Source organism: Microcebus murinus, chromosome 9 (genome assembly GCF_040939455.1).
Source record: "Microcebus murinus isolate Inina chromosome 9, M.murinus_Inina_mat1.0, whole genome shotgun sequence".
Classification (NCBI taxonomy): Eukaryota; Metazoa; Chordata; class Mammalia; order Primates; family Cheirogaleidae; genus Microcebus; species Microcebus murinus.
The window spans coordinates 15,480,574-15,503,686 of NC_134112.1; the positions used below are offsets into that span (position 1 = coordinate 15,480,574).

Genomic DNA, 23,113 nt, shown 5'->3' on the forward strand with positions numbered 1-23,113 from the left:
AAGTGGTTGGCTTTGCACTTGCCTAAGGTTCAGGGTATCTTCAACTAGTTTCTGGGTTTCTCACAAAGGAAATTAATCTATGTGTTGATGTTAAATCTTTGTGTCACATGTGGTAAGGAGAGTCTGTGGCTTCTTATTCCTCCATCTTGTTGACATCACCTCTGTTGCATGGTAATTTAATCTCCCGGAAAAACAATACTTAATAAATCAGAAGAGGATAAAGGAAAACTACATCCTTTTACCTGAAAATTCCAAAGCACATTGAAACTTGTCCACATTGTTCATGTGGTATATATTCATAGTATGGCTTAGCCAAGCAAATGAAGGATGTATGTCATTGACTAGAGAAATAGACATTTGAATGTTGAGTTTCAGGGACAAAAATTTAGTATCATCATCAAAACGTAATGATGCTAGCTGTTATTGTAATGCCCAGAGATAATTATTTAGATATTGCCCATACTCTCTAGAAACCTATAATTTCAGAAAATGCACATACACATAGACACACACACACCACACACACACACACACACACACACACACGTGCACGCGTGTGCGGAAGTACCTGTGTTGAATCACAGAGGTTAAAATAAAATCATGGCATATTATATTGGCTAGTCTTTTCAGTTTATTTCATGTCAGAAATATAAAAGACTTAGTAGAACATGTACTTACGCACTTCTTTCTTTGGGATCCATGGTTTAGGTCACAGACAAAGATTATTCTTTAGTTACTGAACCATTTAGAGATTTGAGAGTAATATCATCTAGGTGTTTTGCTGGATACCCTGAAGAGAAATGAAATATATATCAGTGTTTTATGTGCATCATGGAAAGAGACTGAAATAATCTTTCTCCCTCTCGCTCTCTTTTTCTCAATCCACATTTAGAAAATTGGAATATACACAAAGGCTATCAACCAAGATACAGAATTGATGAAACCATATAACATGACAAACATTTGAGGAATTAGCAGTGTTTAAATTGGAAAGGAGACAATTTGGACTTGGAGAGTGGGCAGATAGCTGTATTTAATATTTGTAAGAATTTCTTCTGTGAAAATGGACTTAAGTTATTCGGTGTACCTTTACTCAATAAATGGAAGTTAGAAGTAGGTATAGATACTGTCACTTTATAAAATCAGTTCTGAGTGATTATGTAATGTTATTGATAGAAATGAGGATTATAATTAAAAAACTGAGTGGAGAATTTTCAAAGCATGGAACACAATTTACTTCCTTAATTCCCATTAAAATCAACAGGCCATGTGCAATTAAATCCTCAGGCAAATTCCCAAATATTTATCGCAGTCCATAAATGAGGGCCATGAAGTCCCATTCATGCTGCCTTTTCCAGCTGTGATTGGCAGGGCACCATGTGTTGCAGTTCCTATTATGCAGCATTGACATCTAAAATCAATGTTATAATAAGAGCCTGCATGTCACCAACTCAGGCTGGCTTACAGCTGTGAGCAGTTATTGTAAAATGTAGTTTAGATTATATCTTGGCAGCTATGCATGAGCAATTAAGCATATATTTACTTCAATATGCTAAAATGAATTCCAAATTGGGGTTATTGTCAAATCTTTTAAAAAATGTATGATAAATTATTTTTTAACTGTAGAAGATCAGTGCACAGTGAAAATCTCAAGAAAATTTTTGTATTTCTTGTTTCAAGAAATGTTTAAATTTATAATTTATTTAATTAAATATATTATTGGGTGTTTAAATAAGAATTATTTCATTTTCTATTAAAAAGCTAATGTATGTTAAGTTTACCCTTACCTAGGACATTTGAGTTCCCCCCCCCCAAGTTTCCAAAATATCAGAAAGGTAAAGAAATAAGATAGATTTGTTTTCCAACACAAAAATGTATGCATCAAAATGAGTGGTGTTCTTCATATAGTCACTTCTACCAGGGTAAGCTGTATGCTTTGTGATTGACTTGTCAGTTACACAAGAAAATGGGTCACACTATTTACTTCTTATTTTTTAACAAAATTAATATTTCCCAGTGCACTCTTCCAACTCATTCAGAGATGTAAATTACTTGGATCTGTATTTGAATTGTGGCCTTTTTCAAAAATCAAATTCATCTTCAAAGAATCAAAATTTGCTACTTGGAAGATACTATAGGGGTATCCAGGCCACAAGGAAGAGCTTCATAAGAGCATCATTGTTTGCATACAATTACTCAAGCCAGTGCTTCAAGGGACAGGGCTGCTTTTAAGGTAACAGATGTTTAGTAAAAATAATGAACTGTGTCACTTTAAAGGCCTTATTGAAGGACGTCATTCCACTTTGGGCTAACTCATCACATATCTTTAAGTGACTGTGGGTGTGTCACCATGCCTGCAACACTTATGCTTTAGGTTGCTATGAGGATCCATTGGATGTGATTATGCTTTGTAAGACATAAGCATTTATCTTATTGCGGTTTTTTCTTCTCCCTATCATTAAAAAAATAGCAGTTTTTAAAGTATCTCCTCCTGCAGTAGCTCTCATTATTAGACTAGCTTGGCGTAACTGGACTACTGGGAGATTTTTTAAAAGTATAGATGTCTAAGCCTTGCCCCAGACTAATTAAATCAGAATTTCTTAGTCTGGGGTGCAGGAATCAGTATATTTTGCAGCACTTGCTTATTAGTTATAATAACTACCTTATTTCACTTTTGTTAGTGGTTGCCCTGAAATTTATAATACATATTTTTAACTTACATGTCTTATTACTTCAAATAATTTATACCACTTCATTTAAGAATCTTAAAACAGTGTACTTTTAGTTCTTCCTTCCTTTCTTTTGTGGTATTATTGTGGCACATTTTGCCTTTCTTATGTTATAAATCCCAGAATACATCGTTGCTGTTTTTGCTCTGAATAATCAGTTACCTATACAGGCAATTGAAAGTAGGGAAACAAAATCTTACATATTTACTTTAATTTTTATAATTTCTGATACTCATTTCTCTGTGTAGCTCCACTTGGTATTAAAATTCTTATGCTGGCAATGAATTCTCTCAGCTTTTGTTTGTCTGAAATAAACCTTTATTTCATCTTCACTCTTGGAAGGTATTTTCACTAAGTATAGAATTCTGAGTTCATAGATTTCTATCAATATTTATTTTTCATTACTTTAAAGATATCATTCCAATATGTTTTGGCTTACATAGTTTCTGAAGATTAGCCTGTTGTAATTCTTTCCTCTTTATTTTTTTTCTTTATTCATGACTTTAAGTTGTTTGACTATGATGTATCTAGATGTGTATTGTTTGGTATTTTTCCTTTTTGGAGATTCTCTGAGTGTCTTGGATCTGTACTTTGATGTCTTCATTATTTTGTAAAATCTCAGCCATTATCTCTTCAAATATTTCTCATAACTCTCCCTTTCATCTCTTTTTGGGACTTCAATTACATTATGTTAGACCATTTGATATTGTATTATAGGTCTTTTAGGCTTAGTTCTCTGTGGATTTTTTCCAGCTCTTTTCTCTTTCTGTTGTAATGGGAATGATTTATTTTGACTAATCTTCAAGTGTACTATTTATTTCCTCAGCTTTTTGGGGTTTACTTATTGGCCCATTGACGAAGTTCTTCCCCTTTGATATAATTTTTAAATTTCCAGTATTTCTATTTGACTACTAAAGTTCCATATCTCTGCTGAAATTCACTGTCTATATATAATGTTGACTTCTTTAAACTTGACACTTTAATGTATTAGTCATAGTTATTTTAAAATTCTTGTTTGTTACTTCTGACATCTGGGTCATATCTTAGTCTGGGTCTATTGATTATTTTATCTTTTCTTATGGGTCATTTTTCTTTTGTTTTTTATGTATTTCCTGGTGTTTGAATGAATGCCAAATATCATATATAGGATAGTGAAGACTGAAGTAATAGTTATGCCTGGAAATTGGCATGCCTTTATGTCTGGCCATTAGTGTGGAAGTTGGAGACAATCTAGTCAGAACCTGAGCTGGATTTGGGTTTTTTTAAATTGTTGTTGTTGCTATTCTATTGTTACTTTCAGGGCACTATAGCTTTCAAATTCCTCAATAATTTGGCTGCTAATACCTTGTATTTATATTCTAAGATCTGTAATGTTTTCAGACTTCTGAATTTGAGTCTGGTTTTAGCTTCTTCTTTGGCCCAAATATGGTGGGCCTTTGGGTACTAGAGTATTTTTCTCATGTTCTTGCTCCCATTAGATTTTACTTGTCCTCATATGTCTATATAGCAGAGGGAGTGTCTCTCCATGCACTGCCATTGCTCCAGTGATAGGTAGCTATTGAAAGTTTTTTAGTGTTAGGCTTGTAGTAGAGTCATGGCTGTTCTCTTTTATCCTTTCCTGGCCTTGTCTTAGGCAAAATCTGCTTCAGTGTGGCTGGTCTTAAGCAGGAATTTCCTTCCCCTACTCAAGTGGGAGTAGTCTGTGGCTTGTTATAGGAGTCAGCTCTTGGGCCCAAGATTTTATGTCCCTTGCCTGTGGGTTGAGATTTTTCTCTTTCTACCCTTTTGCCTGTAGCAGTTTTCTTCACCTATATCCTAGAGGCCAGAGGTAGATTGGGTTTGCGTTTTCTTATCCCCCCGAAGAGTGGATCTTTACCTGGCTCCTGTGGGCAGAAGGATTTGGTGCTCCCTCAAGCAACGTAAAGCTTTTGCTTTGTAAGAGAAAATGATCATGGAAATGAGAAAGGCTCATGCCCATTCCCTAGCAGCCATAGATCACCTGATTCTCACCTGTACTGCAAGGGAGTATCTTGTTCCTAGACTTTCTCATGGCATCCAATGAAACCTCATGGGAAAGAGCTTGCCCAATAGGACAGTTTCCCCTGTGTCTTGATCACCAGCCATTCCAGAATGACACATTAGCCCAAGTGATTTTAATGAATTGAGAAAAACTTGTAGGAAAAGAGATTTCTTAGGAACTAAATCTGTTTTATAGAATGCCTATTAATGTGAGTGTTACCAGAATTATAAAACCAAATCTCATATAGTTTTTCACTGTCTTCAACATTGGACATTTAAAGATTTAGAGAAGAGACTAATGGAGAGTATAGGTTTACCCCAACCAATTCTGGAATTTTTCGGGTCTTCTGACCGCAAACTCTGTCTTCAGTGCCTCATAGTTGGCCTCAGTGTTATCAGAAGGGAAGATAGTTACCTACTGATTTCCACACAAAGGACTGGAGGCTATAGTTTGATTTTCAGGGATCATTTAGGAATTCTATCTTACTGTGTTATCCAGTTAAGATTCTCAGCCGATCACTTTGGCATTTTGCAGCTAAAGGGAGACTCTATTATCGTGTCTCTTTCTTAGCGCATGCATTTCTCTGTTGGCAGAACCGCATCGCCAAGCGCAGTAGGAAGCTGGTGGACTACGACAGTGCCCGCCACCACCTGGAGGCGCTGCAGAGCTCCAAGAGAAAGGACGAGGGTCGGATCTCTAAGGTAGGGATTGAGCCCAGGGTGGATACCACTCCATATTTCATGACTTGTTACAGTTCAGCTTTTTAAAATTATATGTTTCATTTTTAACAGAGATTGGAATCAAGACGAAGTTTAAACTGAAACATGGTGCTGGTGGGCTGCCTTCTATTATTTTTAATTAAAATAAGGTTTTTAATGTTATTGTAGAGTTTGCACGGGGGACACTGACTCACACATTTTGCTCAGAATAAACTTTTGCCTACAGTGATGTAGGATCAAAGAAAGTACTGTGTGTGTCTGCACTTCATTATGTGGTTGTGGTCCACGCTCGAGGCTGAAATGCAGATTCAGATGGAAAACCAAGCTGAAATTCTCAGATAAAACCTTGGATTGAGAGCATAGACACATGCTAGATTTGCATAACTTTAGTTTTCTTTCAGAAAACCCATTTTCAGTGGCTTTTACCATGTATGCCAGCAACTTACAGATGCCAACTGATTGAAGTCATCTAGTGTCTACACCCTTTTCTTCCAGTCTGGCTGTTTTCCTCTGCCTGCACACAGCTGCCTGAATGATCTTTCTATATCACATATCTAGATAGGTTTCTCTGCTGCTTAAATCTTTCAATGGCTTCTTTTGCCTGTAGAAAAAAATTATAAAGTTTTTAGCATGCCATAGAAGACCTTCAACATTTGTCTATAACTCACCTGCCCGTGCTTAATCAACTTTCAAACCTCCTGTTCCCCCTCTCTTTCTTCCATACACACTGTGAGACAGAGCATCCATGGCCCACACATCAGTTCCTAAGCAGCCACAGTGGGAGCTGTCCTTCGTGAGAGGCCTCATGCCAGGCACCATGTTCAATATCGCATCTACATTACCTTTCCCTACACTCCCAACAGCCTGTGAGGTGCACAAGGCTAAAGCAGTCTGACAAGTTCACATGGCCAGTAAGCTAGAATTCCACCCCATGGAATGGCACCTTCATATATTGTGATGTCTTCCCCCACCCCTCTAGCAAACATTTCCTGATTCTTTAAGATTCAGATAAAATATCCCCTTTCCTCTGTGGAACCTTCTCTTTTCTCTGTACACCATCTTGCCCATAGCATGCTCCATACCACAGTGTAAGTCCCTTTTGTAAATACTCCTTGTAATGTCATTATTTACCCTTCCTACTAGACTGGGGAGTCTGGCGTCTGGTGCAGTCTCCACTACCGAGTTATCTACATGGCAGGCAGTCAGTGTATTTTTATAGAATAAATGAATCAGCCAGAGACTGCAAAAGCAGCTGTTACTGAAAGCTCATCGCTTGTCCTTGAGGCCATATCAGAAGAATGAGAACAAGTGGTTTGAGCAGAAGGAAAGAGAAATTTATTACTTTGCCAGCAAAGGAGGAAAAATGGTAGACTTCATCTCAAAAATCCAAATTTCCTGAACACAAGCAGAAATAAAGAGCTTTTGAATGGAGTGCCCCTCAGGTCTATGCTATTGTCGTTAGCTATTCTAATCCTCCCGTCTCTGCCAAAGACTGTGATCTGTGCAGCACCCACCTGGGAGGTTGGCTCCAGCACCTGGGATGGTTATCTCCAGTCCCCTACTGACCACCTGCCTGGGGCCGGGTTGCAGGCTTTAGTTCTCAGAAAAAGTGGGCGATGTTTTAAGGAGATGGAATACATCTTTTTGCCGTTATTTTCAGGCCAATCCTCTGTTATACAACCATTATAATCAATCCAGTTTCCAGTTTTAGTGTATTAATATTTCATGTTTAATTGAAAAAAATCATGTGGATTTTAACCAAATATCTCTCCTTCCCAAAATGTTTTGAGGATGTCATAAGGCTATTTTTATTTTATGTTAAATGATGCTGTTGTATATATTCATAGAAATGGGTTGATTTTTAGTGTGAACACATGTTATATATCATTTCTAGGCAGAAGAGGAATTTCAGAAAGCACAGAAAGTATTTGAAGAGTTTAACGTTGACTTACAAGAGGAGTTACCATCATTATGGTCAAGGTAAAAATGTTTCTGTGCAGGTTGTGCATGTCCCTTTTAGAAGTTTATGTACAGTGAATACCCCTTATTTCTTTTTATTTTCTGTTTTATGCTTCAACACTGTCCAGCGGAAGTTTTCTTTATATTTTCCAATATGGTAGCTGCTTGTCACATGTGGCTGTTGAGCACTTAGAATACGGTAAATATAATTGAAGAACTGAATTTTAAATTAATGTATTTTAACTCATGTAAATTTAAAATGCAACATGTGGCTAGCAGCAATCATGTTGGGTGGCTCAGTTCTGGACACTGATGTATTTCTCAAGGGGAGACCCAAATCTCAGTGAGAGGCATTAGGAGAACTGCCCTTAGTCTTGAAATTTGCAACATAGCCTCTCAGCTCTTGGTGGAACCTCCTTTATTCCAGTAACTTGTCTAGTCTTCTGGCTTTTGGCATTTCTCATGGAATTAAGTGCATTTTCTATAGTTTGTTCTATTTTTCCCACTCAGTGATAGAATGTAGAAGTTGTTGGGTGAAGTGGGGCCTTATGTTCCTCAATTTCCATCAGCACCCCCATGCTGCCACCCCAGATACTCAGAATCATGTTTGCCCTGCCACATGGTTTTCAGTCAGATCCTCTAGTCCTAATTTCCAACCAGATGGTTTTCCCTAACACCTTCCTATGTATAAAGTCTAGAGCTTCTACTTGTTCACTAAAATTGTAAGCAGTTTGAGAGTTTATCCTTTTCTGTGTTCGTCCCTGGTTTTCTCTCGCGCGCTCTTTTTTTTTTCTCTTTGCCTATAATAGCCACTCTGTTTATTTTTGAACTACTGAAATATGTGGATGGAATTTTGGCTAGTTCAGTGTAAACTAGCCTGTACATGTCACACCTCAGTGACAAGCCATTACCCAACATGTCTGAAGTTATCTCATTGCTTATCAAATTTATGCATTCTTTCAACATCTGCATCCAGTTTTTTGGTACCATCATTGCTGGGCTCCCAAGACTCAAAGCTTTGGAGTCATTAACTGCAGGAAACCAGAGGGCCATTAAGTAAATGGTCCACATTTTTTGGTATAGTCCTTTGGGTTGATCTCCCTCCCCCCCTTTTTCTCATTGTTACTGCGCTAACCCTCATCCTCCTCTTGTGAAATGTGATGGTGGTCTGGCCCTTACATTTCTGTCTTTGCCCTCATCCTATACACCTCTTCTTTCAGGAGCTCCCCCTTGACAGCTCTGTGGCCTGCTTGGGACCTTACTGTTTGTGCCTAAAGAAGACCTCCCCTCTCTCCCACTGAGAATTTATACAGCCTGAATAATAAATATTTAGGGAAATAGATGAATCAGCTACCTATTTATAATTTGAATTTATTTAGTTATTCATATTTATTTAAAAATCCTAAATTATATGAAATGATCTGAGTTTTTTAAAAAGATAGATATTACTTTGTTGCACTCACATTTCATGGAATACTTGTATCCAACATCCTTACAAACATCTTTGGCATCAGTTGAGTTTATCCTCACTGAAGACACTCATCAAGTCTGCCAGTAGTTCTGCAGAGCTTATCATTATCCTCAGTAGATATTCCATTTCAAACACAAGTTGTCATTTGTACACAATGAAAACAGTTATTCTCTTCTTTTCCCCTGCAGAGGAATTTTTGTGATCTCCAATGTAATTACTTACTTCATCACTTTTTAAACTGATCTTCAAAAAGGCTTGGGTATCACAACGTTCCACAGTTCCAGTTATGAGATAATACCCCTGAGAAGTTGCCAATTGACAGCTGTGAAGTAATACCCTTGGGAAAATTGCCAGAATTTCTCAGAAACAAATACTTATAATATGTACTGGGCATATAACTAATATTTTTTTCTGGCGATCTCTACAATCATCCAAGAGTAGCATTGACAGATGTTATTTCAGGCTTATTATGTTCCCCCCAAATACTATTTAGTTATTCAAAGTAAACTAATTGTCAGAGTGTCATGTAACATGAAAGACTTTGTAGAGACTGAAAAACAAAGGGAATATCTGAGGGATAATTTTGGTAACAAATTTTCTCCTTTTCGGATCATACACAGTATAAATGTTTCAGTGCTTTCTAGATCAATCTAATTCCTCATTCTGGCACTCAGGAAATAACATCAGTCAATGCTAGTTTTTCAATACAGATCCTGACCTTTGATCAAAACCTGGCATAGGCCTTCCTTTCTATATAGTTTGTTGACTAAATCCAGATTATTATTCAACCACAATAATTGTGTGCAGTGTGTTGTGTGTGCCTGTGTGTGTGGGTGGTGTGAAAGAGCAAGAGAGAGATCATTTTTGTGAATACTTTCTATTTGCTAGGTATCATTTTATGTACTTTACATACATACCCTCTATCATAATTACGTATCTCTCCATTTTACAGATGAGGAAGCTGAGGTTCATATTGGTTAAACACTTTCATGAGTCCTAAATGTAGCATTTAAGAACACTTCTGTGATTTTTTTTTTTCTGTAAATCCTGCTGCCTTTATCTGGGGCCCCTCTATCTAAAATGAGATTGCATACAGTCATGATCTATCAAGTTATTTCATGAATGCATATGTTCTTTTCCTAGACACATTGTTCAGCATTGGAATTGAAGTTAGTAGTTTCTTATCTTCTGTCATTCCTATGGTGAAATGTATAATCCTGGGCATGCAGTAATGAACATATTAAATATTAGTTATTAATGCATGAAACCCCATATCGCACTATTCAGAATCATTCCAAATGCTAGGTGGAATGTTCTCTATGTCTGTTAGGTTCAGTTGGACTATAATGTTGTTCAGGTCCTCTATTTTCTTAGTGATCTTCTGCCATTTGTCCTATTCATTACTGTAAGTGAGATATTGAAGGCTCCAACTATTATTGGGTCTGCTTTTATCTTCAGTTCCATGAGCTTTGGCTTCATGTATTTTGGGACTGTGTTGTTAGGCATATATTTGTTTGTAATTGGTGTGTCTTCTTGATGGATTGGCTCTTTTATCTTTGTATAATGTTCTTCTTTGTCTCTGATAATAAATTTTGTCTATTTTGTCTGATATTGCTGTAGCCACTTCAGCTCTCTTTTGGTTACTTTTGCATGGTGTAACTTTTTCTATTCTTTTATTTCCCACCTATTTGTGTCTTTTAATCTTAAGTGTGTCTCTTGTAGACAGTATTTAGTTGGATCATTTGTGTATGTGTGTGTGTGTGTGTGTGTGTGTGTATGTGTTATCCATTCTGTGAACCTATTCCTTTTGATTGGTGTGCCTAGTCCATTTACCTTTAATGTAATCACCAATAAAGTAGGATTTCTGTCTACCATTTTGCTAATTTCTTTCAGTGTATCTTATGTCTTTTTTGTTTCTCTATTCTTCCATTATTGCCATGTGTAGAAAACTTTTTATTTATTTATTTATTTATTTATTTTTTGAGACAGAGTCTCACTTTGTTGCCCAGGCTAGAGTGAGTGCCGTGGCGTCAGCCTGGCTCACAGCAACCTCAATCTCCGGGGCTAAGCGATCCTACTGCCTCAGCCTCCCGAGTAGCTGGGACTACAGGCATGCACCACCATGCCCAGCTAATTTTTTGTATATATATTTTTAGTTGGTCAATTAATTTATTTCTATTTTTGGTAGAGACGGGGTCTCGCTCAGGCTGGTTTCGAACTCCTGACCTTGAGCAATCCGCCCGCCTTGGCCTCCCAAAGTGCTAGGATTACAGGCGTGAGCCACCACGCCCGGCCCGAAAACTTTTTAAATGTTGGATGTACAAGGGAAAAGAGAAATGAACCACTACCTAGAGGGGGTGCAAGTTCAATTTTAAAAGAGGAAATACTAGGGTACGTGTGTATTATTTAAAGGAGCTTGTAATTCATGTGGGATGATAGAGAGGTATTGCAAAGAAGGAAGGATTCCAAAGGCAATGCTTGAGCTAAATATTTTAAAATGAGTAAAATCATCATTTGGTGAAAAGGAGATTCTAGGCCGATGTAGAGCATGATTAAAGGCATGGGATCTGAAGCAGATATGTGGGTTCATGGAACTTTAATTAGTCTAATGTGGTTTAAGGTCACAGTGACAGTGTCCAGGAGGGGCTGGTCATGATAAAGCAGGAGAGAGGCAGAGGCCAGATTCATTTATCATTCATTCAACACATATTTACTGACTACCACTGTGTACCAAGCACTCTTTTAGGTGCTAACAATCCTGTACTGAAATATTTTTTTTTTTTTTGGAGCTTACATTTAAGGATAGAGAAAGGTAGTTACCTAAAAAGCAAATAAAAAAAGACTAAGATGTCAGACAACAAGTTTAATGCAGAAAATAAAACAGGATAATTTAACAGAGAGTAACTGTAGTTTGGGTGGTTAGGGGGCTTCTCTCAAGGAGACCATATATGAAGAAAAGGAAGTTTTGGGGAAATACCGAGTTCCATTTTATGTATGGTGAGTTTGTAGATCATAACGAAGATTAAATGATTTGTGTAGAGCTAAGTCTGGAGCTCACAGAGCAGGTGGAAATCATTACCATAAGTGTGGTAATGACCTCATGGGAGTTGATGAGGTAGGAAGTCAGATAGATCACGTGACAAGATGAGGGCGAATGACAGAATCTTTGAGAGCACCAATATTTAAAGAATGTGGAAAAGAAGAAATAAATAGAGATGTGGAAGGAGCTCAGAAAGAGTGGTATCTCAAAAAGCCAAGAATGGAGAAAACTTTACAAATGAGGGAGTGCCCGGAATATCATTAGTAACAGAAGGATGAGGCAGATGAGGACTGGAGAGGTTTTGCCTTTGGCGAGCTTCCAGGGGGGTCTCAGTAGACGGTGGGAGCAGAAGCTCCACTATAGGCCTTGGAGCCTCCACAAGATGTGAGGAAGTAGCAGCAGCAGTTACCCCGACTCTGATGGGCATGAGGAGTAGTGGCAGAGGGAGAAGATGGGGCAAGGGAAGCCTTTAAAATGCTTTTGTGGTTTTGAAAAGATGGCAGTGGCTGTGGGGATGATGGGATGGTTTGGTACTGAGGATATGTGGGGTAAATGTAGTGAGAACAAGCAAGGAGGGAGAGATGGGACTGGCCAGGGAATGTTGAGCCACGGGACCTGAGCTACATAAAGCAGGGGGTTTAGCCTGAGCTGGGGGATAGCCTAGAAGAAAAGGGGCACTGATCCCACAGAAGTTAAAAGAATGGCAGCAGGTAGAATGGAAATGAATGAATGGGGGCTCTTGTGGCCTAGGAAACTAGGTTATTGGGGGGGCCGTTGATTGCCCCATTTTGGAGGTAGAACAGGTGTGAGTGGTGGCAAGATCCAGAATGTGCAGTGGCCACTGCAGAGTGAGTATAAATAGGGTGCTGGGTCATGAGTTAGGGGGCTCATTTTGTGGTTGGATAGTCCTATGGATGTCAGGATTTGCTGTGTGAGTGTTAGCATTTGGTAAGGGAGAGAGAGGACAACCATGAGATATGCCATTGTGACAGTGGATGGGGCTGGGGGTGACCTGGGAGTTTGATAGATGAGCCAGGAAGAGGTTGAATGTGCTGCCTTCAGTCTCACAGGATGGAAAGGAGCTCAGAGGATTGGAAAAGAGCTAGAAGAAAACTCTTCCTCCTCCCACCCCTTCTCCATGGTGAGGGAGGGGGGTGCAGAGGATGTCTCCCCCACTGCAGGGGGCTCTGGGGAAAGCAGTGACACCCCCTCCAGGGCAAGCAGGTGTCCCTTAGGGCTTACAGAAGGGAGAGAGTTCTGGCCTGCAAGCTGTGGCTGGGATTAGCTCAGCTCTTAATTCTTTCCACTGTTTCCAGGAACAAAGTAATGTCCTAATAAAGAAATAAAGTTGGTTTTGACAGCTAATCAGAAGACACCTGAAGATGCTACATTTGGGGAAACAGTAATGTCTCAGAATCCCTTGTTTATGAAGAACTTGCCAAATGAAAACTTCCAAACAGATATCAGATTCCAGATACTCTTTGTGTTTGTATATTTCACTGCTGGTGATGCTAGTCTTCTACAAGGCATGGTCAATAAGAATATGCTATTCTAGTGGAAAGAGTGACAAGTTTTTTCATTCATTGACTTGTTTACTTGTTCATTCATCCATTCACTCGTGGTCTATTTACTGCATGTCTACTGTGTATGCGGTGCTGTATTAGGTGCTAGAGCTCTAATAGCGAAGTATCCAAAGGCAATCCCCACTTTAGAGTCTGATTTCATAAACTGGAGAAAAATCACTATACAATAAGTTGCATCAAAGTGTTGGGCACTTTTTTCTACATACATGTATACTAGTTCATTTAATTTCTAAGTCTTAAAAAGAAGCAATAAAAATATTAAGAAAGTATAGACGTTTGTTTAGTTATTCTAAATAAGGCATTTCTTTCTGGTACTATACCAGTTATTTCTCAAAGTTGATATAACAATTTAAGATATGCTGTATATCAGAAAACAAAATTTAAACGTAGAAGGAGGGGATTCTAAATTTTTGCTAAATGAATCCAAGTTTCAATATGTTCAATAGAAATGCCCTTATCAATTGTTAAGAAAAAAACAAACATTAATAAATAAGCAAATATGAATATAATGAGTAGATGATTCAGAAAAGTAATACAAATGGACAATAAATAGGTGAATATGTTAACTTTGATAAAAGGAGTATAAATTTAAAAGTCAGTGAGATGCTAACTTTTGGCTATCAGATTTACAAAGATTGTTTATAAGATGATGTTCAAAGTTGAACAAATTGCCTGACGGGAGCAGTTTGGCCTGAACATCAAAAGATCTATCGTTCATACCTTTCACCAGCACGTACGATCAAAAAGCCTATTCAAAGGAAATTATTAAGCTGTGCACAAAGTTTTAATCATAGACATTCATTAGGGTTTTGGTATAACAATACCTGCCAGTCAAGTTTAACTACATGCCCCTCCCATCTGTACCCACCTTCTGTTTAAATATGACTGGTCCTCTGCAGGCCAAGATTGTTCTCCCAAGCAGATGTTAGCAGCTGGCACAGGGCCTCTTACTCGTCTCTCCTGTTGGTTCCTGTAGCTGTTTCTGCCCATGCCCACCTTCCTTCCTTCCTTCCTTCCTTCCTTCCTTCCTTCCTTCCTTCCTTCCTTCCTTCCTTCCTTCCTTCCTTCCTTCCTTCCTTCCTTCCTTCCTTCCTTCCTTCCTTCCTTCCTTCCCTCCCTCCCTCCCTCCCTCCCTCCCTCCCTCCCTCCCTCCCTCCCTCCCTTTCCAGACAAGGTCTCATCTTGTCCCTCAAGCTGGAGTGCAGTGACACGATTACCACTCACTGTAACCTCAACCTCAAGCTCCTGGGCTCATGCGAGCCTACCACCTCAACCTCTTGAGTACCTGGGACTATAGACCCTTGCCACCATGACTGGCTAATATGCTTTATTTTTTCTAGAGACAGGATCTCGCTGTGTTGGCTAGGCTGGTCTTGAACTCCTGGCCTCATGCGATCCTCCAGACTTGGCCTCCCAAAATGCTGGGATTATAAGCATAGCCAGCATGTCTAGCCGTCCACTCATTTTTGATATTTGCAGTGGTCCCCAGCCTTTTTGGCTCCAGGGGCTGGCTTTGTGGAAGATGATTTTTCCCTGGACTGGGGCTGGGGGCCTGGGGTGTGGAGCTCAGGCAGTGATGTGAGGCCCGTTTCTTAACTGGCCATGGGGCAGTAAAGGGCCATGGCCTGGGGGTTGGAGACCACAGTTAAGACCTTTTGTGCTACCTCTATGTTCACATGCAGTTATGTAATCTCTGCTTCTTTCTCTTGTCAATACATTGCCATTTTAAGTATGAATAGAGCATTTGTTCATTAATCAGCCCCTCTGGGGCGCTTCTCTAATTGGATAGTAAATTCCTGGAGCTGCCTTAGTTCCCTACTGTGCATGTACCCAGAGTCATTTGCTGAGCAATTAAAGGAGGAAAGGTGTTAAGAACTGCGGGCTTGTTTGATTGGGGTCCTAGAGAAGGGGTCACAGGTTGCTGCTCACAGTTCCCCAGGAAGATTTCTCTGCTCAGTGAAAGTGTGCTCTCACTTTTGCTGAACAATCAGAATCCATTTTCCCTCTAACACATAAATTCTGGAGTCCACTGAAAGCGGATCATTTATATTTTATAAAAATTAATAATAAAGTTCCCAAATCTTGGGACGTTTACAAGATACATATCTAAAATACAAACACATTCTTAGGACAGTGGTTCTAAAAGTGCTATCTCTGAACCAGCAGCGTCAGTATCACCTGGAAACTTGAGAATGCAAATTCTCAGTCTCCCCACCCAGACCTATTAAATCAGAAACACGTCTTCCACGTGATTCTGATGCACGCTAAAGTTTGGGAACCACTGTCTTAGGGTAGTAACTACTCTAAGTAGAATTTTAGGAGATGCTGTGGTCTATGCCAAAACATTTTTTTTTTTTTGGTATATGAACGGATGAGAAAAGGTTGAGCATACTCTGGGTTAAGTATTTTATTTAATCCAATTTTATTGAAAATTATGTAAAGAAAATCTGGTTTGAATATGTTTGATTACCATTAAAAATCCATTTTTGCTGACTGGCCTTTCCCTCTCTCTTCTTTCCTCTTCCTATTTCCACATGTAAGACGAGTTGGATTTTATGTCAATACTTTCAAAAACGTTTCCAGCCTTGAGGCCAAATTTCATAAGGAAATTGCGGTGGTGAGTCATGATGATTATTTTTACATATGGAATATAAAGTAAAGGAAGATTTATTTTGGAAACAAATGAAATGGCTTAGCATTATCCAAAGAATTCACTCTTTTTTTGAATGTTTCTTTTTGTTTGTTTCTTTTAGCAGTGTGTTGTTACTCTTAGTAATGCTTGTACAGTTTTTGTAGTGACCACATAGTTGTCTATATGTTTGGAAGATTTTGTCATAGTTTCAAAATCTTCTTTTTTTTTCAGTTAGTTTATGAAGTTGGAATTTCAAGTGGTGTTTTAGGCTAATGAAAAATCGATCTCACAATGTTTAGATAATCGGCAACTCTGTTTATTGACTGATGATTTTTTTTCTTAGTTGAAAGGGGGTGGTTATGTGGCTATTTCTAGTGGAGTTAATGTAAACAGTAAGCTTTTGTTTTCTGCTCTGTATTCTGGTTAATAACTATATATATTTTTTTTAGTTTATTTGTACTTATTTTTAGTTTTGACATAGATTTTAAATTTGGACCATGTAATTCTTTTCAGTTATCCTGAGGCCATCCAAACTAGCATAAGATTCTTAGTTTCTCAATAAACAATTTTTTCCTTGGGGAGAACAGCCTGAATTGGCACCAGGATGACTTGCAGCTAATAGACAAGTGGCCTCTGTCCCCTTAGCTTTGCCACAAACTGTATGAAGTGATGACGAAACTGGGCGACCAGCACGCCGACAAGGCCTTCACCATTCAAGGAGCCCCCAGGTAGGCCACCGTTGATCAGAGCACCTTGAACCTGCTGCCTGCTGAATTGTCTGCCGTCTGTGCCCAGCCTGTCCTATTGTATCCACCCTGTAGAAGTCTCAAAGGGGCCCTTCCACCTGGAGGCTGACACCAACTTCTGTTCTGTGCTTTTGTGTTTACTTCTGGTCTCAGCAAGGGTTCTTGTTGTCACAGTAGAATTGACTCTCTGCCCCTCTCTGCTTCCACAGGATCTGATAGCCATGGTGTGAAATTTTAATAGCTCTTTTCTAGTTGCACACTTGTTACTTTCTCCGGAGAAGAAAGGAATTCCCAAAACCTGTGACAGTTCTGATTCTTATGGGTGCTGACATCCTGTTTTGGGAAAGGAAAGGAGAAGTGAGACCTCCTCATCATCTTACCTCCTAACTCTTGATCTGGCAGATGCTGGGTTGTTTCTGTTCTGTGGCATGTTGCCGTTATGAGCACGCCAGTCAAATACCCCGAAGGCTGGGTGATCCACGTAGGTTCATTGTCTCCCCTGCCAGAGTTCAGCTTCACGCCGCTTTCTCCTGTGATTTTGGGACCCCTCTTATTCCATCCTTCTCGGGCATTATGCACTCAGAGAACTAAGGCTAGCGAGCCTTGGGCTGGGCGTCAGAAGACCCAGCTTTCAGTTTTGTGACCCTGCAGTTAACTTGCTTTCCTTGAGTAAGTCCAATAACCTCTCTGGTTAAAGGTCTCATTGGTTTTTTTTACTCCATAGAGAAAAAATAAGATATCGTTGAACTAAATGGCTTCTAAGGTAATACATAGTCCTGACAATCCATATTTGCAATTTTAACATCAATCAGTGCCCACACTCATACGCATGCAGTTATGACAACACGCATAGTCATACACATGCACCAACTTCTACCTGTGGTCATGTTTGGATTCCTCTGGAGAAGACTAGTTTTCTTATTCCCTGCTCTTGGATTAGACATGCTTGTAGTCTCTGCTTTGGCTGCTGTACAAAGGGAGCCATAGCTGTATCTCCTCTTTCCCGGGTGAAGAACATTACCTGAAAGAACACATGAAAGGGGCAGAGTTACTGTTTTCAGTACAGTTATTTCACTCCTGAGCTAGGCAAAATTAGAACAGGAGTATCGAAGTGATATTTGGGTTTTTTAAAAATTCATGGTGGCTCCCTTAGGTGGAAATGAAAGAGGCAAATGCACATGACAGTTTCAATGTTGCTGTATTAGATAAAGTGAAGAGAAAGTGGAGCCAGGACCTGCTTAACAAATGTTCCTTTCATTTTTTTCAACATTCCTCTGCAGAACAAGGTGGTGAGTGAGCTCAGTGGAGTCCCTACTAAGCGTAGATGGGGCTGTGTTTCCCGTCAGAGGACATGATTGCTGGCACGTGGGCCCAATCATGCGCAGTGTCTGTGTTCTCTCCCGGACCCATTCCCTCGGCCCCTGAATGTGTAGACCATGCTGCCGTGTATGTGCTGTCTTATTTTGGGGTATAGGCTCTGTTCTTTCTAGCTGTAGCCTTTAGAAATTCTTAGAGAGTAGGATGTGTCCTGAGTGCTTCTTAGTCATCACACTGGGGCTGTTCCCAAGCATCTGGCCTGGTGCCGGGAACATGGTGGCTTCTCAGTAAACATTACTGAATCCCGCCCATCACACAATTTGTTTGTACATTTCAAGGTGTCTGCGTTGAGTCATTGTTTTAGAAGTTGTAGAAAGGGAAATTAATTACTGGATTTATTTCCAAATGTCATCAGAAAGCACTCGTACAAAATCTTTATTACACTATCCGAAGGCTGCCTTTTAATGGAAAATTTCCAATTTTCAGAGTAGGTTTTTCTATAGATTGGGATGTGGAAAGATTCTCTTGTGAATAAAAAGTGAAACCAGTTAAATGAATTCAGCCTGTGTTGGGAAGATTCTTGCAGAGCTTGTTTGAAAGAACAGGGGGATTGGGTTACTAAGACCTGAATTCAGATCCACTAAACTGCTGAGTGACTTTAGGGTTGTTCTAACCTCTCTGTGCCCCACTTTCCTCACCTGAGAAGTGGGGACAAGAAGACATGGCTGCTGCTGTGGAGATAAAAGATAATATATGAATGGGGTCTGGCACATGGTGGGCAACAAATGGTACCAGTTGTCACCATCACCATTACCGTTAGCCAGAATTAACCTGGAAGGGGGGGGCGGGGTAACAGTACGTGTTATGCTTTAGGATTTCTCTGGGATGGAGAGGCCCTGATCGGATGAGTGCTGTTCCTTAGAAGGCCCCTTGCTTAATCTCCTGTGTTTGTCTAGTGATTCGGGTCCTCTCCGCCTTGCCAAGACACCGTCACCGCCCGAGGAGCCCTCACCCCTCCCGAGCCCGACAGCCAGTCCGAATCACACGCTGGCGGCACCTGCGTCTCCCGCCCCCGCACGGCCGAGGTCACCTTCGCAGGTAGGAAGATGAATATTTTGGTGGGTAGAAGAACTCACGGTGAGGCGGCCCGTCAGAGATGATACCATGGAGACGTTTTCAGCTGGGGAGACTGAGGCGTGAGGTTCTAGGTGTTGCGATTGTCACTAAGGAATCTACCTGTGTTTCCTGTTTGACTGTTTATATTTGCTCACACGCCCTGCGTTTGAGTCTGTTGGGACTTCCCGGCACCTTCTCAGCTTGCTCAGGCTAGCACGCTCTCCTCTCCTGCCATCTCTCTTTCAAGGCTCCATTTAATCCTGCTTTCTCCATAAAACCTGCCCTCTCCTAGGGGTTTAGGCTACGATCAGGGCAAATACTGCCAAGAAAAGCTATTATGTTTCTGTGTCACTTCACATTTTTTTTTTGTATCATTTGTACTATGCTGCATATGAACAGCTACTTAATAAAACTGCAAGGAACACAGGATTGAAAAGGAACAGCAAGGGCTGGGCAGAGTTAACTGTAGGGAAAAAATGGCCAGCTTTGTTTTGTCTACTTTGGGTAAAAAGAAAATTCCTGTAGGAAAACTCCAAGCCCCCAGTCCAGTTCACGCTTTCATGTACAGACGCTTCTTGACTTACCATGGGGTTACGTCTCAATAATCCCTTTGTAAGTGAAAAACATACTGAGTGAAAAATGCGTTTAGTACACCTAACCTAGTGAACATCGTGGCTTAGCCTCGCCTGCCTTAAATGAGCTCAGAACACTGACGCTGGCCTGCAGGTGGGCGGAATCACCTGCCAGCACGGTGCACTGCAGAGCGCTGGTTGTTTGCACACACGCTCTCGTGTGGACTGGGCGCTGCGGCTCGCCGCCCCTGCCCAGCACCACGAGACACAGTCTCAGCTTCCTTCTGAATGCATGTCATTTTGCACTGTCAAAAAAATCTTAGCTCGAACCATCTTAAGTAAAGGACCATCTGTATATGGTTGAACCAAGGAAAGTCTTAAGAGGATATACATAAGGGATAGACCTTTAAATTTCTTAATTTTCAAAATCCTGGAGAGTAAAGTAAAATGTAAGCTGCCTGTCATTGATCTCATTGATTCAAATGAAAAGCTTGCTTGATTTTAGTTTTGAAATTCTAATGTATCGCCGAAGTCAGAAATCATTTTCAGTTTAATTCGGGGAGAGTATTGCCTTAGTTTAACCTTGAAGTTATTGGTACCTGCCCCTACACTCCTGAGTACATTGTTTCATTTCATTTCATATTTAATGACCTAATACTTGTGTTGAGATGAATGGGCTCTCATAGCCTGAGTTTTGTTCCATTGGACCCTTGCTTGGCAGTGCCCAAAGAGCCACCCACGTAGACAGCATTTCTTCCCCTAAATCAGGTAGGATTATTTCTATACGCAGATCTGTTTCAATCAGAGATAAATCTGTCCTCCTAGCTCTGTTCACATGACATTTCTTCATGCTTCATGACATTTCTTCACAGCATCTTTAGCTGAATTGATGTTTATATTTAATGCTTCCTAGACAAGGAAAGGGCCTCCTGTTCCACCTCTGCCTAAAGTCACCCCAACAAAGGAACTGCAGCAGGAGAACATCATCAGTTTCTTTGAGGATAACTTTGTTCCAGAAATCAGCGTGACTACACCTTCCCAGGTGAGTGCGGGTTCAGAGCTGGGAAGTCCACTAAAGTGCCACGGCAGAGGGACAGTCGGGGGTCAGCTCTGAGGAAATTGGCAGCATTTAGAGCCGATGATGTAAGTTTAATTGTCATTCAGGTTTGTTTTAATTACTTGATATGTCTGAAGCATTCTTAAATGGGAGATGTAAATTATTTGAAAATATTCATATATTTTTAAGAGTAGTATAGACCTATGATAGAAAATTGGGAAAATACCAAAAAGTATAAAATGAAGAATTTTAATAATCACTTAAATCATAACCACTAATGTATTTTGGTGTATTTTCTTTTAGTCTTTTTTCTCCCCAGAGTATATAAAATTTTTGCACCATATAATTCAGATTATCTTGTTATGTGTTCCTGAATTTTCTACTTAATTGTATTGAGCATTTTTGCATGATATAATATTGTGTATGTAAAAACACAGGATTCAGCCACGGGATTCTATCGGCTGGACGTACCAACCCCTGAGTGCTGGCCACAGGTTGCTTCTGATTTTGCTCTTGTTTCACCAGCACTTCAGGGAACATGTGTGTATGTATTAATTTGTGTCTTATGCCTTCTGTTATTTCTTTTATATTGATTCTTAGTGGAGAACAGGAAAATGGAATTAAAAGAGGTGAATAAGTTAAGTCTTTTGCCCTTCAGCTGGGCGGTATCTATCATTTACATGATGTGACAGATGGAGAGGTCAGTATTCCTACTGCTTTTGAAGATACCTGGTGGCACAAGTCCCAGCAGCAGCTGCCTGCGGGCCTGTCCCTGCTAGCAGCTGGGTTGTCTCCTTGACTGAGGCATAGTCGTGACTTCCAGAGCTGCTCCCAATGCCATTGAAACCATCTCTTTGTTTTGCAGGTAAAAGCCCCCAGAGAAGTCAGGCCAACACCATTTCCTCTCAGTGTTCTCTGAAATAATATTTACATTTTGCAAGAGGTGCCAATGCAATACGGCAGTTGCCGAGGAAATCAGTGCCCACACATCCAATTACAATAGTATCCATCTTACAATCACATCTTGATGATAATAGCAGAAATAACCAGGACCTTAGAAAATAAGAACTCAGAAGCAATGCAGTGGCAAATCGTGGTTTGTCATCCCTTTTGAGGACACTTATCAACAGGCACAATGCTTTGAACTATTGTTTTCCTACTTCTGTTGTTTGTCTGAGTTGCTGAGTTTGGTAAACTAACTAGGGCTTGAAATGTGATTGAGCGGCTCCTTTGAGGAGGGGGAACTGCGTGTTTATCTGTGTTTGGGCAAATCGCAGGTCTGTGAATACAGAGATGCCACCAGGGACAGCTGTCTTGGAGCTAAAGGATCTTACCCAGCATCTGCCAGTTTCCCTGGCACCAAACATGAGCAGTTTTCATTTCCAATTTTTGTAATCCCTTTATATTTTCTTCTTCCCAGCTTCATTGTCTTTTTTGCTACATGAATTCTAAAATTGAGACCATTTTAGGGTGATGATGATACCCTTACTCAATTGCTTTCTCCTGGGACCTCCAAGAGCATCCTCTCAATTCATCACAAATGGAGACTTTGGTCACCTAGAAGCCTTGTGTACTTAGACATCCTCAGTTAGTAGACGAAGCAGCTGAAGTAGAGACAGCGTGACACACAGCGTGACTTGTGAAATAAAGATGAGGCTCAGAAGTGTTCTTTCTTTTACATTTTTTCTTTTATTTGCAATTTACTGGCTCCATAGATAAGGACTCTTCATGGTGAGGGGAGAAAAAGAATCAAAGCACTTTTGAAAATTACAAATGCCAAGAGAGGCCCCCCGGAAGCATTAACATTTGCTGATATTGGTGAGTGAAACTGATGCGAAAAGTGAAGAGTTGAGCGAGAAGGAGAGGAAGCTTTCTCCAGTTGCGGCTCCTGCAAGGACAGGGGACATTGGTAGGGCCGCCCGGCTGGCTTTGCTAGTGCTTTGTGCCTGAGCCCAGGGCTGTGGGGAGGGAGGGAAAAGCACCTTCCACCCACACCTTTTGTAACTTCCAGGCAATTTTGAAAGAACTACCCACCAGAGACATGATAGGGGTGCACTTTGGGGGACACAGCCTCACTTATATATACATATTTTTTAAATCTAGGGAGGGGGAAGAAAGGGTTTCTCTCATTTTCCTGCTTCTGAGAAGGAAC

At 40.1% G+C, this 23,113-nt stretch overlaps 1 protein-coding gene across 5 annotated transcripts in view; it reads left to right on the forward strand.

The window, feature by feature from the left end:
* Window positions 1-23,113, forward strand: part of AMPH (amphiphysin) — a 220,668-nt gene that overhangs the window by 136,373 nt on the left and 61,182 nt on the right. For all 5 annotated transcript variants that reach the window (XM_020289907.2, XM_076006299.1, XM_076006296.1 and 2 more), the window contains exons 6-11: window positions 5,343-5,450; window positions 7,363-7,448; window positions 16,063-16,138; window positions 16,799-16,881; window positions 19,173-19,314; window positions 20,818-20,946. In XM_020289907.2, coding sequence (XP_020145496.2) covers window positions 5,343-5,450; window positions 7,363-7,448; window positions 16,063-16,138; window positions 16,799-16,881; window positions 19,173-19,314; window positions 20,818-20,946 — 624 coding nt within the window. The remainder of the gene's footprint in view (window positions 1-5,342; window positions 5,451-7,362; window positions 7,449-16,062; window positions 16,139-16,798; window positions 16,882-19,172; window positions 19,315-20,817; window positions 20,947-23,113) is intronic.